At 40.4% G+C, this 18,805-nt stretch overlaps 2 protein-coding genes across 3 annotated transcripts in view; both read left to right on the top strand.

Annotated features, from left to right (window-relative positions):
- The window catches only part of VPS36 (vacuolar protein sorting 36 homolog), a 29,969-nt gene extending 17,074 nt beyond the window's left edge, over window positions 1-12,895 (top strand). The window contains exons 7-14 of the mRNA XM_047723295.1: window positions 3,361-3,393; window positions 3,502-3,579; window positions 4,202-4,336; window positions 5,723-5,788; window positions 7,378-7,442; window positions 7,937-8,021; window positions 9,307-9,383; window positions 9,471-12,895. Of these exons, the coding sequence (XP_047579251.1) occupies window positions 3,361-3,393; window positions 3,502-3,579; window positions 4,202-4,336; window positions 5,723-5,788; window positions 7,378-7,442; window positions 7,937-8,021; window positions 9,307-9,383; window positions 9,471-9,564 (633 nt within the window). The 3' untranslated portion in view covers window positions 9,565-12,895. The remainder of the gene's footprint in view (window positions 1-3,360; window positions 3,394-3,501; window positions 3,580-4,201; window positions 4,337-5,722; window positions 5,789-7,377; window positions 7,443-7,936; window positions 8,022-9,306; window positions 9,384-9,470) is intronic.
- A 3,021-nt stretch (window positions 12,896-15,916) lies between these two features.
- Window positions 15,917-18,805, top strand: part of THSD1 (thrombospondin type 1 domain containing 1) — a 34,967-nt gene continuing 32,078 nt past the window's right edge. The window contains exon 1 of one of the 2 annotated variants that reach the window (XM_047723294.1): window positions 15,917-16,082. The gene's annotated coding sequence lies outside the window, so the exon portion shown is untranslated. The remainder of the gene's footprint in view (window positions 16,083-18,805) is intronic. The other variant, XM_047723293.1, reaches the window with a different exon arrangement.

Raw genomic sequence — 18,805 nt, 5'->3', positions numbered from 1 at the left:
GACTCTCTTTCCAGTGGCACCTGTGGACTCCTTTGGGGTTCTCTTGTTGTGGAAGCCATCACTTGCCCTCTTGCTTCCCTTTTCTTTCTCCTTCCTAGAGGCAGAGAGCATGCCGATCTTGTGGCTCTTCGTGGTTTGTCCCTACCTGCTTGTATCTTGAGGTTTTTGTATTGCTATCTTGTCACTTAGTTTTACAGTATATGCTGCCTGTGGATTTTTGGTTTTGAGATCTAGTTGCCCTGTCTGTCTTTATGTTGGGATTTGGAGAGATTCAAAAACTTTGCTGCCATAGCCATCATTTTCCCAGAATCTTTAAATTCATAAAGTTCAGCATTTTGGCATTACAGGGGTTCTTACTATCCAGAGAAGTAATCATCTCAGAGCTAGTGACTAGCTTTGGAAGCAGGGTGTGAGAACTCAGGTCTCCTAATTTGCAGACAAGTGTGGTCCTCCTATGTCATGGCCCCTCTCTTTGCCATTTGGAAGGTACTATCATCACTGTCCTAGTTCGGTGACATTTGTTGTCATCTTTTTGTGTGACACTTATGGAGATGGCATAGAGCAGTGAACTGATTTTGAATTACTAGTATTTTTCTGAGTGGTGCCATGCTAATGTGGTGTTCAAAATCATCTTTTTCCTAATTTATGAAATGCTATTCCGTTTCAATCTAATCTTCACACAGTTGCGTAGCTCAAAGGATTTAACACAATCATTGTGTTCTCTCACCTAGGTCAGTGATTTATTCACCAGATGGTCCTTGCTCTCTACTTTGTGCAAGTAGTACCTTACGCAAAGGTACTACATCAGGTAGATGTTCTAGATACGACAGTGCGAGACAGGCAGGCAAACAGGTGTTCTCTACAGTGGGAAAAATGCCATGGTAGAGAAAACAGTGGGTGCAACAGGAACATATTACATGGCCTCTTACTTCTTTGGGTGTCAGAGAGGCCTTGTTAGCAAATGTAATGGAAGCCAAGGCCTGAAAGTTTAGCAGTCACTGGCAGATGACTAGTAGGGGTAAAAGGATCCAGGTAGAGGGAACAGAATAAGTAAAGGTAAAGAATCAAGAAAATTTGATTTTCTTGAGGCAGGGGCGGGGGCAGCACCTGGGTGTCTCAGTCGATTTAGCATCCAACTCTTGATTTTTGCTCAGGTCATGATCTCAGGGTCCTGGGATTGAGCCCTGCACTGGCTCAGGGCTGAGCCTGGAGTCTGCTTAGGATTCTCTTTCTCTCCCTCTTCCTCTGCCTCTCCCGAGCATGTGCACATACAGTCTCTTAAAAAACAAACATACAAACATACAGTCTCTTAAAAAACAATAAAACTGAAACAGAAAATTCAAGAATATATTGATAGTTACTAAAGCTAATAACCAAAATAATGACTGAAAGCAAGAAATAATGCGATAAATCAACTTATAAGGATACTTTTAAAGCAGATGCCCCCCCCCCACTTTTTTTTAAATTGGAGTGGAGATTTGACTGTGACTATGGCAGAGGGATAGATGATTCAATAAAGAGGCAGTTAAAATGATAGAATGGGCAAATGCATCTATCTTGCATTTGTGTGTATGTTGCTTTAATTTCATTATGGGTAGTTTCTCTATTTTTTAGATAATTGGCAAATTCCAAATTTTAGAACAATAATATAGATAGAAGTAAGGAAACTTTTGTGTTGTTGTTGTTGTTGTTGTTTTTTTAAGATTTTATTTATTATTTACCAGAGAGAGAGAGAGTGTACAGGCAGGCAGAGTGGCAGGGAGAGGCAGAGAGAGAAGCAGGCTCCCCGCTGAGCGAGGAGCTCGATGTGGGACTCGATCCCAGGACCCCAGGATCATGACCTGAGCTGAAGGCAGTGGCTTAACCTACTGAGCCACCAGGCACCCAAATTTTGTGTTTTATGATTACTTAAAATATAGGTATTCTAACATACTAAAATATTTGTATTTATTTTTTACGGACTGTAAGAAATAGCACTAATTTATGTATTCTATATTTGGTGTAGAGTCACTGTTACTTTTAGCATATTCTTTATATGAAAATGTAACACAGTAAATAAAGAGATTTACCATAAAATTTTAAAAAGTGTTCTCTTACTAGTTTTCTTTACACAAGTAAGAGAAGTCTATCAATATTTTGTATATTCGAAGTAAGAATCTAAGTGTATAAAGTGTGTGTGTGTTTTATTTTTGAAAACTAGGTTGGTGTGTTATTTGCCTTCCATTTAAATGTTAGAACTGACTTAGCTTCAGAGCTGGTGCCCAGAATTTCCCACAAAAGGTTTCCTGCATCTGCTGGCTGTTGCTGATAAGAATCCAGTGTTTCAGCCTTTTGTTTATCTGAGGAAATTCCTGTTAGGTGTGTGCACATTCCCCTTTGTTTTCAGTATTAGCCTTAATAAGTCTGGCCATAAGAATCTCACACAGCACTCTATTCTTCTAGCAAAATCCTTTCGCAGATGGGGGATGCTTTTCTGCCTGTAATTAAGGTGGGCATGAGCTAATCAGAATCTGTGGACCACTATTCTGTATGGCCCAAAAGATTTTTCATTTAATGATAAGCTGCTTAATTGGTTTAAAAAATAATGTCCGTGCACATCATTTGGAAGACGTTTGTTACTGGAAGTATAGTTTTGGCCACATGAAATAAATTTATTATAAATATGTCTGATTAAGTTTGAGGAAGACTTTGAAGTGGATATTCATTGTAGGAAATCAAACTACCGATGAGTTTTATATAAGTATGTTTGGGTGGTATTTGAATGCTTTTCTTTTGTGATAGCCACTATATCCAAGGCTACAAGTATAATCTGTTCAATATTTAGAGGCTGAGGTTTTCAGTCTCAGTTAAATCACACCTGCTATGAAAGCCAAAATTGTTGTGCCCAAGGAAGTATTCCGGCAGCTGCACATTGCCATTTTCCACCAGGAAAGCATCACAAAGCCTTTGATTCTTGACCTCCCGTCAGGAAATGGTTTGGGGAAAAACCAGTGACAAATTTTCTTACTTGTGTGAAAGAACAGTAAATAATATTTTTCTCAACAATGTATTACTTATGTCACCCTTTGTTTGTTTAAGTCAATAATAACTGTTTTCTCTTGGAAAATGTAAAAAGTCTTTTTTTGCAGTTTGTTTTTGGAAAATGTATGGTTTCTTAGCTAAATCAAATTCTTAGAATAAGATGGGTTTATTACTTATGTAAATATTTGTATAAATTTTAAAAAAATATTTGTATAAATTGATATTTGTAGGACATTTTCAAAAATGTTTGTCTAAGGGAAGAAAATAGAGTATTCCGTTGCTTTAAAACATTTTAGTTCTTTAGATAGATTCCAACAAAAACTCATTTCTCATTTCTAGGCCTTTGAAGACCTCAGCAAGCTAATGGTCAAGGTATGTGTACTTTACACCTGTTGGATTCCTACCAATTACGATAGGAGTTTTGTTAGCAGACACTTTGGGGACATGATTTTTTTCAGTCTTTTACTGTTCTCTTGACAGGCTAAGGAAATGGTGGAGTTATCAAAATCAATTGCTAATAAGATCAAAGACAAGCAAGGTGACATCACAGAAGATGAGGTAAATAGGTTGCCTTTTTAAGGCATTAGAAACCAGATTGGACAAATAATGCAGTGATGTTTTGGTGGGTCAGCAGTTTCTTTCTTAATGTAGTGATTTCTGTTAGGGCTTGTGGATATATGAAAGTATTAAAGAAAAAGTCAGCCAGTAGGATTAAAAGATACTTCAGTACCTTCTCTTGGAGTGTGGAAAAGAGAGATAGTGAAATGTGTAAGGAGTGGTTGTTTGATACATATCCATATGTTTGATATTTGTTTCATTAAATTTGTCTCCAGGCTGATCCCAGCCACGTTCCTTTCTAAGTTTTTGGCTCTGTCATTTGGTTGGCATTAAATACAGCACAGTTGTTTCCTAACCCTCTTCTCACTCCAGACCTGTGAGGTCAGTGGAGTATGAAATATCAAGACAGGAGAGGGAAGAAGACTAATTAATTAGCTTTATGCAGGGAACTCCTAGAAATCCAGTTTCTTCGAGTTTATACTATAGGAACAAGGTGGAAGAAATGGGTGGATATAGAAATAACTAGTAGAATTGAGTTTACGGTGGAAAGATTTCAAATGTTGGGGTGGAGAGATGAATGCCGCTTATTTGTCTTTTTGTGCATTTTCTTCTCTACTTATAGACCATCAGGTTTAAGTCCTATTTGCTGAGCATGGGAATAGCCAACCCAGTTACCAGGGAAACCTGCGGCTCGGGCACACAGTACCACATGCAGCTGGCCAAGCAGCTGGCTGGGATGCTGCAGGCGCCACTAGAGGTAAAAACGGCGCAGGCAGGCTCTCGGTTGTGTGAAGTAACTGCCAAGTCATCGGAAGGTTAAACACCAGCTTCACGTTCCTTTCCCAGCACTGCTACTGTTCAACCCACATGTTATTTTTCCTTTTAGGAATATTAAATCAGTTTGGTGTACTTATTCGTGGATTTGTTGTCAAAATCTAGATTGTTTTCAATTTCCACCTCAGGTATCTGTAACTTCTTCAGTCTCTTTGATAGAAAGTTTTTCTTATCTCTGATTTTCAAAAGGAAATATATGATCTCGAGATGTTTAGAGACGTTTAGATGTTTGGATGTTAATACAAGTGTGCTGTTAATCATCTCATAATACAGATTTATCTTCTGACATTACTCAGGCAATCAAAACTCCATTCATTACGCTTATGTTAAGAAGTATTTCCATTGTGACAAAATAGAATAGTATAATGAATCCCTGTGTGCCTGTCATCCAGGCTCGTGTGTAAGCACCCTTCACTCAACATCACTTTAAAGCAATCCCAGACATCGCATCACTTTGTAAACTTTTCAGTATGTAATTACAATGATAAACATGCTTTATATGTAATTATAATCCCGTTTCACACAGGAAAAGTGAAAAATAATTTTTTAGTATTTTCAACCCTCTAGTTAGTATTCACATTTTCTCTTACAGTTAGTTTGTTCAAATCAGGTTACCTTGCAGTCGATTGATTTTTCTCTCAACGCCTTTTTTTTTTTTTAGTTCCATGTTTCCCCTTCTCTTATCTCTTTTTTCTATTCCATATAATATATTTATTAAAGAAGCTAGTGGTTTATATTATAGAGTGTCTCAGATTTTATTGATTTTAAATCATGTATTCCTTATAGACTGGAATTTATTCCTTATAGACTGGAATTTACAGCTAGAAGTTCTTTTTTCTTTTTTTCTGTTGAATATTTCATAGAGGGTGCTGTGCATTTCCATCAGGGGGTACATAATGCCTGTTTGTCTTTTTTTTTTGTGATGTAGCAGCAGCCCCTGCTATTCAATAGCTAGATCTGTTAACTTCATTTAGGGTTACAGTGGTGATATTCCTGTTTAATTCCATAGTTTACTCATTTATTAGTTGTAATAATTTAAAACATTTCAATACATTTTTTGAAACGTGGTGTAGAGGCCCTCCTCTCATTGAAGTAAATGTTAAAACAGTAATAATGATGTTAAAATCCACATACTGAATTTGAAATGCTTCATGTATCTGACTAGGTTTTCCTGTGTGTAAATTTAGTTTTTAAAGACTTTTTAGGAAGTTCTATGATTCCTGATTTCACTCTGATTATGATTTCTGTTAAGAAATGCCAACTGGTGCTAATTATAACCTAATACTTGCTAAATTCCATATTTTAACAGGAACGAGGGGGAATAATGTCACTCACGGAGGTGTACTGTTTAGTAAACCGAGCTCGAGGAATGGAAGTAAGAATAGAACATTTAGATATTCTTTAACTAAATATAGACTTTCTTAATATAACACAAATTCCCCAAAGTGGCAGGCGAGAATTCTACCACTGAACCACCCATGCCAAATTCCCCAAAATGAATACAATTTGAGGAAGGGTTGAGAATACCAGAACTCTCTGAGAAGCAGTGTGGTGTAGTACAAGAGTGCTCTACTGCCTTGGGATCTGGGAGGAAGACTCTGTCCCTTGTTTTGCCAGTGTTGTGCTTAGTGACCTGGAGTAGCTCGCTGAACCTCACTGAGACTCGGTTTCCCTACCTTTGAAATGGGAATTTGGGTTGACTGATACCTTCTGGCTTTACTATTCCGTGCCCATACGGTGATTAATAAGCCTGTGTATGATGTCTTTTCTCTGGGGTTGTCAACTGTTTTTAGATTCACTGGGTTGGAGACAGATGGTCTGTGGAGAAGCCGGGGGAAAGCTGCCCTCCTCCACGGGCTCTGAATCAGCAGTGGCTGTTCTTTGACCCTCATTGTGTCTTCACACCCATGTGTCCTTGGCCTCCCATGTTCTGTCCGTGCACTCTTCATGCCCTTTAGTCAAACACAGTTTTGTGGTGTCAGTAGTTGCCTCTGTGCGAATAGCTCATAGACCTGTCCCTCCAGCGCTCACTGCAGCACCGTATATTTGAGCTTCTGCTGTGTCTTCATCTGACTGGTCACCGTGAGTGCCGTCAGTGAGTACTGACTATGAACCAGGCGCTCTGCAGGCACTGCCCCATTTCTTCTTGTGGTACCCCAGGGAGGTAGCCACTCTCACTCTGCCCATCAAGGGCATGATATGAAGATGAGGAAGTTGAGGCTCACTAAGATTCACTTACTTGACCAAGGCTGTGCCTTGGAAACAGTGGTTTGACAGGCACGTGGCCCCAGGCCGGGCTGGCTCTGGAGCCGTTCTGGGTGACTCAAAGCTGTACTTGTCAGCCACCATGCTGGGCTGATTCTTTAAGGTTGTGTGGTCTGGAAGGGTGGCCACTAGCTAGCTACATGTGACAACTGTGACCTTGCAATACAGTTAATCCAAATGGAGCTGTGCTAGAAGTGTCAATTATATACCACATCTAGGAGACTTTGTACCAAATAAGAAGTTAAATATCTCATTAATAATTTTTATATTGATTATATATTGATGTTTTAGATTTTTTGGGCTAAATGAAACACATGTGTTAAAGTTAATTTCACCCGTTCCTTTTTATTTTATTAATGACTACTAATATTTTATTAATATTAAAATTATACACATGGCTTGTGCTGTTTTCTGTTAGATAGCGCTGCTTTGCTTCTTTGTTAATTCTTTTTGCCTTAGAGTGATGAAGCCACCTAAAATCCCTGATAAATGATAATTTTTATGTTTTTATTTAAAAAAATTTTTTTTAACTAGACTCCATGGGCCAGCATGGAGCTTGACTCATGACCCTGAGATTAAGTCACAGATAGATGATAATTGTTAAGTTTCCTCTTGTGTTTTAGTGATCATTATAATTATATAACATCACTCTATTAATTTGCAGTGTAAACTGGATTTTTTTTTTTTTTTCCCTATTAGTTGCTCTCACCAGAAGATTTAGTGAATGCGTGCAAGATGCTGGAAGCACTAAAATTACCTCTCAGGTAAAAGAACCTCTGCGGGAAGCTTGCCAACTAGAGCCACTGTTCCATACAGAGTAGACAGGAAGGGCCTGCTGGGCCTGCCATCTGTGTGGTGAGCCAACATATTGCCCCTCTTGGAATGAAATGAACAGAATTCACTTGTCATCCTGGCTTCCCTCCTTATCAGGGCTAGTGGTCCAAGTCTTGTTGACTTGGGGGCAGTGACAGAGGAATGTGGGCTCTTCCTAGGAGGTCAGAATTACCAGCCCCTCTGCTAGACATCTTGTGTTAGTTTCTGGAGATTTAAAAGTACAGATGTTCAGCTGAGAATTATATATTCCTCTCCCCAGGTTCAGTAAAGAGAGCCAGACATATTTTCTTCAGCATGTGGATTATAGTTCATACTTTCATTAAGTGCTTATTCGCGAGCTTTTTAGTTATGCTGTAGCTACACCTCCTTAGCGGGTAAAGATCCTAGATATTCACAGCTTTGTTCTCCCATCTGTGGTTTTTAGGCTCCGAGTTTTTGACAGTGGCGTCATGGTAATTGAGCTTCAGAGCCATAAGGAAGAGGAAATGGTGGCCTCAGCCTTGGAGACAGTATGTGAACCCCGTTTCCTCCTCATCAGTCTGCCCACCAAGACCTGAATGCCTAGCAACTTGAGAAACAGGATTTCCTTTTGAATTTAACTTTACTAAAAAGTAATGTTTGTAGACCCAATTAAAACACCTATTTTTTTTTTACTTTTTTTTTTTTTTTTTTTTACTAGTCAAGTGTAGTAGTGAGAAGGGGGAAAGAGTAGAACAAGGAGTTCGATCTGTAACTGCCTGTGAACAATCAGTTGAGATAACTCACTACCTTCGGACCAGCCAAAAACACCTATTATTATAAACAGTGAATAAATACTAACCAAAATTACATTGTTCAAGTTTTTGAAACTTAACCAAGGAGAACTGGAATTCGTGAGGTGCTGTCTTTTTGTTTGAAGCTCAGTCTCACTGACAGGTTTTTAATTTTCTTGATCAGAATGTGACCCCTGACAGAATTTTTTCTTTGAGTAACACCTACTTAAGTGGTATTATAAAACATCACAAGTTGTTTTACAAAATAATTGCTTCAAAAAATATGAAAAGCAGGGGCGCCTGGGTGGTTGAGTTGGTTAAGCAACTGCCTTCGGTTCAGGTCATGATCCTAGAGTCCTGGGATCGAGTCCCGCATCGGGCTCCCAGCTCCACGGGGAGTCTGCTTCTCCCTCTGACCTTCTCCTTGCTCATGCTCTCTCTCACTGTCTCTCTCTCAAATAAATAAAATATTAAAAAAATACATGGAAAGCAGCTGTAGTTTAGATGGATTTTACTGGCCAAACTACTCCTATTACTTATTAGGAGACTTGAAATATTACTGCCTTCATAGCCTCTGTGGTGAGCCTGTTTGATTTGAATAATTCGTATTTATTACACTTATTTTAAACTAGGTGAGGATGAGGAAATTGAGGCTTAAGACTTGATATTTCTGCCATATATTTTAAAGCTTAACCTATATGTAAGTTTCCTTTACTGGAGCATGAAATATGCACTCAGAATTTGTTACATGTTCCTTTTTAGAATCTCAAAGAGTTCTTCAGTTCAGTATAGAGCCTTCATTACATTGTAGAGGGCTTCACCGTATTTTGGTATTTTCGGCTCTACTGTGTTTCTCTCGGTCCTTCAGCATTTGTAGAATTAAACAATAGTGAAGAGGATTTAGTTCTATAGTGAATATTCTTTGGATTTGAGTAAGAAATTCAGTAAATTACTTCCTGAGTATACTGGTAGACACTCTCCCTAGGTGAGTACTTAGTTGGCCTAAATTATCACATTTTTGTCTCTGCTGTGTTTCTGGTAGGTTTCAGAAAAGGGATCCCTGACATCAGAAGAGTTTGCTAAGCTGGTGGGAATGTCTGTCCTCCTGGCTAAGGAAAGGTAAGTGCGTGGTCCTTGCTCTTCCTTACCACTGTATTTGTGTTTCTGAACGGACAAATGATTGTGGTGTCTCCCCTTGATTCCTAGGTTGCTTCTTGCAGAGAAGATGGGCCATCTTTGCCGAGATGATTCAGTGGAAGGCTTGCGTTTTTACCCAAATTTATTTATGACACAGAGCTAAGGGTTTTGTATTTCAAATCCTTCTTGTTCACATACTCGTATCATGTAAACGTTGTAGGACATTGAGCTCAGAGTAAACCCTGATAAACTGAGAATTTCTGGAACTTTATACTATACTATACTATAAAACCCTTTTAATTTCTCCCTAAATATTATGGTCCAGGAAGTTTACTTCGGATAAATATAGGAAAATACAGAAAACTGAAGGCTGCTATGAATTTGAAATCATGCTACTCTCAGAGTTTAACCTGAAATATGGTGGATTTTAACTTGACCCTCCAATCTGACCTTTTTTTTTTTTTTTTTTTTTTTTTTAAGAAGGGAGTTTAGTTAATGGGGGAAGAAAGAAGTTGCATGTTTGGACAGGTTAGATCATTTTTCTGGTGTGACTAAAATTCACTGAGTTATAAATGAAGTTTTTCTCTGCATCTAATGTGCCCATTTGGGGAGGTGGCGTTCATGACGCAAGTCATAGCTAGAGTATAGCTTAAGAACTGACAGCACAGGGACAGAGCATCAGACTGCGGGACACTGTATGGGGCTCCTTCCCTAAGGGCTTTTCTTTAGAAGCAGTCATAAACATGTCTTCAACATACACCTTAAAAAAGGAGAAAATTGTCATTGACTTACGTATATATAATCTAACTCGTTCTTTTTTTCACATGATGTTTTCATGGCTGGCATTTAAAGAATGTAACTATCTCATTTTGTTGAAAAAATGCTGTGGATTTTGAAACTGAATTAATGAGCTGTATAGACACACCCAGGGATATGATTACAAATTTGGAAAGTAGAGGGCCGAGGAATTCCCTAGGATTGTGTGGGCGGAGTGGCCGGGAGAACCTTAAAGTAACTTAACAGGAACCTTGGTGCTCTTTGACCTCGAAAGCCAAGGACAGGAACAAAGAAGGTGGACAAGTAATCGGTTTCCTTTTCCTTCCTTTAAGGAGTTTCAACAAGACACTTTAAAAAATCTTTCATCTTCCAGCAATACTTTTTTTTCTTTACCCCATTCGTTAGAAGTTGTGTAGAGAAGCTATCTCACTGAGAAATATTACTGCGATAACAAAAACTGGCTCATATTGAATGTCAATTGCTCGAGTTCTAAAGTGGACTGCCTGACTTCCTACGTCATTGCTCTCCAGCGTATGGTGTGTTGGCATTACCTCAAACTCAGGGACCCCACAGGGACAGAAGGAGCCTCCCCTTCTAAAACTGTGTTGAAAATGGAAAGTAGGTATGGTTTTCGGCCAAGCCTCCAGAAGGGATAGTGTCTGTATTGAGCTAACTGTTGTGACCAGCAGGAGGGGATACCCCAGCTCACAAGCTGGGATCCCATAGAGGTCACTGGGTGAGGTGGAGGCCACTGCCAGAGGCCACGACAGATGCCCTGTGGGGAAGTTGCAGGGATCTTCGGCTGCAGACCCAGGGAATCCCTACCACTGCAGCCGGATTCGGTCCCCTGATCCCTGCCTGCAAAAGTGGCTATCGCTGCTTCTCGTCCTCCAGCGTCACGGGAACGTCTCGGCCAAGGCCTCCTGCCTGTCTTCATTTTCTAGACCTGTCGTTGATTCTGCAATATGATGACAGATCCCCTCATTTCCTCATTGCTCAGCCTCAGGTTTGTTTGGAGGGGTATTCAGTGTCTGGCTGCCCGTGTCGTGCAGGCCATTGTGTAAACTCGTATGTATGGCACTCCTGTTTCTGGGTTGTACTCACACTGCTCTGGCACACGCATACACGCACACTCATATATGCACACACACACACATACACACTTACACGTATGATATCTGGCTAAGGTTTTTAAAAAATTACAAAGGTAAATAGTAATCTGTCTCAGTAGTTGGAGTGAGTTGCAACTCAGATTGTTTGAGCTACTGGATCTAGCTCTTAATGATTTGGATTCATTACAGCAGACTCCCATGGTTCAATGTATTTATTTACATTAGTGTGACAACACATTAAAAAAAAATGGAGCAATCTAAATTGTATAAAGTGAACTAAAGAGGAAGAAAAGTGACATATGAATATATTTTGCAAATGTCACATTAATTAAAAAAGTATGATTTTACTGTTTTATTTTTAAAGTGGGCATTCTTCACTGTTTCCAGACCTCTGTATGTATACTTTTTATCCCACCCCCCCCCTTTTTTTTTTTTTTGCCAAATAAGGTGTTGCAGAGGTTATGTTTAAATACAACCAATCAGGCCCTAAATGCAAAAAAAAAATCATCTTGGTGCTTATCACTGGTATAATTATTATTTTTGCTTTATTATCTTTGCTCTTAGGAGCAAATTTGTTTTGTAGCTTTATAGTAATGGAATTTTTCTAGTCACCGTCAAAAATATTTTTACATTGTAGAAGTAAAGATTGTTTTCAGGGTTAAATGATTAGAATTAATGTATATAGAGTAAAATTACTGGAAAACTTTTAAGTGATCTTTTCTTAACGTGTTCTTTTTAAAATACTCTTTGAAAAATATATGAAAGTGATAAACCTTTAATGAGAATAAGCCAGTATGTTAAGATTTTTTTCTTTATTTATGACCTCAAGATCTTACTGTTTTAGTTTTTTAAAAAGAAAACAATGGGAAATGGCTCATGAACTGTTTTGGGGTTTTTTGTTTTGTTTTAATTCTTGATGTGAAGTCCATCGTTGACTGACCTTGTATATTCACATGAATGTACTGTCTCTTGTTCCCTTTAACCAGACTAGCCTGAGCAGACATGGATTTGTCATGTCCTCATCCTCATGCTCTGCCCGGTAATCTCAGTGTTTTCCTTTTGGTATGGTAGAGTCACGACTCACAAGCTGTTTAGATTTTTAGACTGTGCCTCAGAAGTAAATCGAGCATGCTCAAAATGATCCCTGAAGATTTCTTAAATTGCCAATGAAGTTCTCTGTATAGTCTTAAAATTAGAATCCCTGTAGAGTGATACATGGATATGAATATATTATGAACTTAGTATATTACATACAATACACAATAAAAACTACATAGCATCAGTAGACTTTTATAACACCAGTAATTAAACTATTTAAATGTGTGTCCCTTTTTTTGTTTTTGTTTTTTGGCCACTAGGTATGCTTGAATTTATATAAATTTATTGCTAATCTCACCCCTCATGATAGATCTCTTGTGAACTACACAAGGGGAGAGAGTTTTATCTGGTTTGTTCATGGATATATCCTCAGAGCCCCTGGCACACAGTAAGCATTCAATAAATATTAACTGAATGAGTGAACTCTGATGTATATACCTCTTTATAACCTGGCTCCATTTATCCTACCTTACCTCCCATTCAATTAAATAAAAAGAAAAAATTTTTTTAAATACATATTGGCTGCGTGAGGAACTGTGTGGCCACTGGTGTGTGGGGGTGATTAATAGGATACAACCCCTGCCTTTGGGAAGGTGGCCTAGTTGGGTAAATAGACATGTGAACAGTGTTACCTGAAGATTGAAGGATGTGCTTGTCACAGAGGCTCATGAGGACCAACAGATTGTCAGTAGGTGGAAGGCGCTTTGTAGGGGAACAACATGAGGCATGCCCCTTCCTATTCCTGGGGCCTATCTCCTTACATTGTGCAGACTTGCCTCTCTTTACTTTTCCCCATTCACTTATCACCTCCAGCCCAATAACCAGAATCAGACTTTGCTCATTTCCACCTGCTTTAGAAAAATCTGTTTCTAGTACGCAACTCTACTATTTCTAAACTCTGTAATAGTTATATTATCTGTCTCATTTATGGAACTATATTTTATCTTAATGCCATAAGAAAAGAGAGGAATTGGGTTTCTTTAAAGTACAAGGATTGTCACATAACTGAATCTTTTAAATCTCTTCTGGCCTAGGTCAGTGATTGTACATGGTAGATTCCTAGTTGAGTATTAATACTTGAGTGATTTTTGGATTATAATGTGTGGTTAACTGACAAACCTAAATCTGTCCTTTACCATCCACCCAAAGAGGCTTTTCAACCAGACCTGTCAGGGCTCAGCCTGTCTGAGATACTCTGTCTTATTCAAATTCCATGACATGGCGCATATCCACGATGTGGGAAGCACTCCAGAAAAGTCAGGTTGAAACACATGTAAGATCTTGTTATTACAGTGTGAAAAGTGGGTCATCTGTGTTGTTCCTTGAGTCCTGATAATCATGAATAAGTTGAAGCTTTTCTTTCAGAGCATTATCTAAGGAAGTAAAGGATCTCTCCATGGATATAAAGGATACCAGCAAGATAGTGAATATGTTTACAGTTTGCACAAGATTACTAGAGCAGAATTAAAGCTACCTTGACAGAAGCTTGTTTTAGTTAATCCCAAGACCATGGAAGCTTTTTCCCTTCATGTCTACACCGCCTTCTTTTGGAAAAGATTATGCCTTAAGTGTGCAATAAAGACAGAAACACAGTTTGGCAAGAATTCTAATTAAGGGGAAAAATGACTAAGTATTGAAATTACAGCTGTTATTTAAAAAATGTCCCAGCACATTGATCCAACCCCTTGTACCTGGATGTAGGTCCTCCCAAGTCCCAAAGATGGATTTCCAGGGAGGGCATGTCTGAGAGGTTAATGCAGAGCAAGTTGTTTTCTATGTTTCACTTAATCACAAAACTTCCATACGACTGTTACGTGCTTTTTACAGTGGAGGAAAGAAGCGATTAAGTATTTGCCAAGGTTACTGAAGTGGGCAAGAATTAATCTTAGCTTTCTCTAACTCCAAAGCCCCACTCTTTTTTTTTTTTTTCTTCACTTTTGTATTAATATGTGATGTATTGTTTCAGGGGTACAGTCCTGTGAATCATCAGTCTTAGCACAATTCACAGCACTCACCATGGCACATTCCCTCCCTAATGTCTATCACCCATCACCCTATACTTTCCCTCCACTGCCCAGCAACCCTCAGTTTGTTTCCTGAGATTAAGAGTTTTTTTTTTTTTTTTTTTAAGATTTTATTTATTTGACAGAGATCACAAGCAGGCAGAGAGGCAGGCAGAGACAGAGGAGGAAGCAGGCTCCCCGCTGAGCAGAGAGCCTGATGCGGCGCTTGATCCCAGGACCCTGAGATCATGACCTGAGCCGAAGGCAGCGGCTTAACCCACTGAGCCACCCAGGCGCCCCAGATTAAGAGTTTCTTATGGTTTGTCTCCCTCCCTGGTGCCCTTTCCTCCCTACTCCCCCACCCTCACCCCCCACACAGCCTCTCAGATTCCTCATATCAGAGAAATCATATAATTGTCTTTCTCTGATTGACTTATTTCACCAAAGCCCCATCCTTTACTGAGCTCTTGCTTTCAAAAATTCCAAGGACTGTAGCATATATTTGAAAAGATATCTCAACTTGGACTGATGAATGGACATTGGAGTAGATACTTTCTGTCAGTAAAGCCTTGGATGGATTTAATTAGTTCTGCTAGTATCAATTATTGGACGAGATAAGTACTTAGCAAATTCACTATCTCAGCCAACCTCTGATAACTGACAGTTGAGTAATTGCGTTACCTTTTAAAAGATTAAGTGATAGATTCAAAAACCTGCAAATGCTTTAAGTTTTAGAAATTGAGGTAATATTTACAGTGAAGTGTAGGTATCTTAAGTTGGAGGCATTTTAACAAATGCATACTAAATCCATGTAACTCAACACCCCAGCCAACAGAACATATCTGCCATCCCCCTGGGGCCTCTTTCCTGTCACCTGCTCTCTGGAGGCCACTCCTGTTCTGATTTCTATTACTGCACACTAGTGGTATCCGTTAAATGGGCTGTTTTGTGTAGAAGAAAAGCAAATGGTAAACTGTATTCACAGGACAGTGGACCGAAAAAGCACGGCTGTGAAGGTGGAACTCTTATCCTCCAGTATTCTTGTAAAAAGACAACTGTAACACTTGCGAATTAAGGTGTCATTTTTTAAATTTAGCCAGCTCTGGCTGCGGGGAAAGAAAAACCTAAACGAAGATGCGCTTTGCCTGAACTGTTCTCGTTTGAGACTCTTCAAGGCCATTTGGGCAACCCAGTTTACAGCCCACCAGTGAGGCCACTCGGATGGTTCACTTTTGTGGTTCCCCAGAAGAAAGGACCCCGGGGGGGAGAAGTGATTGGATCGGAACGCGGGGAGACTGCGGCTCGCCCTGGGCCCAGGCCCCGGCCGTGGGTGTACGTCGGGGCTGTACCCGGCTCCCCGAGGGCCCCCTCTCCCCACCACCCCCAACCGCAACTCCCCACTCCGCGGCCCCGGCCGCGCGCCCGAGGAAAGTTGCGCTGCCCAGAGCGGGCGGGGCTGATTTCGCCAGCTGGCCGGGCCCCCGCCCCCCGGGGCCGTCCACCCCGCGCCGTCGGGGGCGGGCCCGGGTGGGGCCGCGGAGCGGAGCGCCGCCGGCCTGGGCGAGCAGTCCCGGGACGCGGGATGCTCGGCACGCTACCTCGCGGCCACTGAGGCCTCCCGCCTGCCCACCTCACCGCCTCGCCGCCTGGCTCACCCCGGCTCCGGCCCCTGCACCAGCCAGTCCCGAGAGGTAGGAAAGAGCCTGCCGCCCCACCCCCGCCCCCTCGGGCACTGCTGTGCGGCGCGGATCCCTCGCGGCTCCGCTGGGTCGGACCGTGCCCCCCGGCCCCTGTCGGCCCCGCTCTCCCGGCAGGCTGAGAGTGCAGGGTGGCGCTGCACCCTCTTCCTCGCCGCCGTTGGGGGCTCAGCCTTCGCCCCAGGGAAGCGCTTTAGAAAGCTTTCGTCTGCGCGTCTTGGTGTCCAGGCTCCGCAGGTGTTGCCGAGAGACAGGCTGCCCGCAGACGGGCGGGGAGCCAGAACGGTGGGGGCCCTTGAAGGACAGCGTCTTAGGGTACTCCGCGTTTCAGAACAAGTTTGTCTCTTTCCAAAGAGAAATCCTTTCTGGGGTACAAACTATGAGGTTTAAGTTGAGTTCAAAACGGTCCTCATTTTATGAGAGCTTTGGGCTGAGGACTTGGGCAGGGCCAGATTTCCAGGCATGAACTTGACTCGCGGGCCTTTGGGAAGCTGTAGAAGTGGGCAGCCTACAGCCTCTCTAGGGAAGCTGCATCCAATCCCTGGGACCAGGGAAGAGCCCACCGCACTGAATATATAAATAAAGCCTGTTTACACGAGCTGCTTTGGAACTAGGGATTTCCTGCTAATAAATATTAGTAGTAGATAGATACGCACGAGCTTGTGTTTGTCAGAAGGGACAAAATCACTTTGCTTCCTTTTGTTTTCCCTTTTATTTGATAAATCATTGGTCCCAATAGACTTTAGCTTAATTCCTTTTCTTTTTCTGCAGCAATGAAGACACTGTAGGGATTTATCTTAGCCGGTTTCAGCAAAAACATAGGAACTGAGCCTTGCGTGATGCCATTAGCCACTGAGAATATTGACTGCCTCTTACCCTCTAGCTGATGCATTTGGAATCTTTCTGCACATGTTTATGTGTGACTGCTATATAGGAGTATTTCTAAATGTGCATAAAAGAGACCTAAGTTTTTATCTTCTCAAAACGATTCTCAAGCCAAACATTGTAAGTAGCCAGTCCTGGTATTGGGAACAACATGTTGGAAGAAAATAAGCAAATAAGGTAAAAAGAAAGATAGAGAGGAAGGGAGGAAGAAAAGGAGCTTTTTTTTTTTTTTTTTTTTTACTTTCCCCAAATATAGTGCTTTTTATCCAGCATTCCATTCCATTGTGGGTTACTCTGTTCAGGTCTTTAAATTAGTAATTGAGCTAGTAAAAATTAAGCATTTATTTTCAAAAGCTTAAGAATATTTTTAAAAAGCCATATTGTGATTTTTAGGTAGTCTGGTTTATTTTATATTTCTACTCAGTTCTAAATACAGATTATCACACTATTCTGTGTTTTATTGGTCATTTTCATTAGAAGAAAAATGTGTTACAATCACAAAATCAGTAGTGATTTGGGTCTTCTTTGAAAAATGGTTATCAGGGAAAAGCAAACAATCTGGGAGGAGCCAGTTCAACTTTTGGGAGCTGGGGAATGCTTACTTCTCCTTACTGTGATTACTGAGATCAGAAATTCAAAAGGAAACATTTTATTGCCCTAAGTGCCTAGGCTTGCCTGGGAGATACTCACCTGCTGTGTTTGGCTACATTTCCCATCCCAAATTCAAGGAAAGGATTGGATCAAGTCTATGCCTAATCCCAGAAAAATGGAATTTTCTTTTTTTGTTAGGGAGCAGAGGGGAGGGACCCGCTAATCATCTGCCTAATTACACTTCAAATCTGTTTCCCCTTGAGGAAATACAGTGTTTCCTTTGTTCAACCAACTCCCATTGAAAGAAAGCTAATAGAGACACATCAGTTTTCTTTCCATTGAATTTTTATTTCATCAGTCCTTTTAATTCCGGTAATTTCTGTCTTTTCTGAAGAGATGTAACCTATGTATTTGAAGTATAGTATCTTGTTAAAATATATTAATTGTGGGTAATGGGGATATGTAAAATGTATATTAAGAAAATATATAGTTGGTTATGTTTATTAGCCCCTCACTTATTAGACTAGTATGAAAAATTGGCAAGTGCCTTTGACTCTTATTCTACAATCTAATAGTCTGTTCATATCAAATTAAATGCCTCCTCCCACAAATCATTCTGAAGCACAGGCCAACAAGGTCTTTCCTGCCCTCTTAGGTGGTCTGGGAAGATAGCTGCACGAAATCATCAATGTCCCGATGCATACTGATTTTAGCAACAAGTATTGGAAAACTGACTGAAGATGATAATTGTTATTTATCTGTTTTCTCTTTGGAGACCCCTGAAAGAGGAAAGACAGTATCACATGGAGTTCACATTTAATTGCATACACTGGGTATCTTTTTGAAAGGCTTGCTAGTTTTGATACAGCTCCCAAGCATTAAGAAATGAAGCGATCCAGATAACATACCATTTGTGCAAGAAAGACAGTGGTTGTTAAGGCCATTGGTAGAAGAGAGCCTGGTCTGTACAGCACGATGCGAAATGAATATCTGGCAGAATTTTAGCAAATTGATAGGTATGAAATGCTAAGGAAATAAACAGGTGAAAATGTATTATCCAGATTGGCTCTTAGCTTTGATGAAATTCAGCAAATAGCAAACTCTCCACTTAAGCATGTGTATGAAGATAGAGGCTTGGTGTTTTGCAAAGATAATTTCAGTGTTGAGCACACCTGAATATTCTTAACAGGTGCATTGTAATGTAACAAAAGGGACACGTACAATTACAAATCATTTCCCCA

Source organism: Lutra lutra, chromosome 3 (assembly GCF_902655055.1).
Source record: "Lutra lutra chromosome 3, mLutLut1.2, whole genome shotgun sequence".
NCBI lineage: Eukaryota > Metazoa > Chordata > Mammalia > Carnivora > Mustelidae > Lutra > Lutra lutra.
Note: the sequence above shows the minus strand (reverse complement) of the source record. Positions and strands in the feature narration are given on the sequence as shown.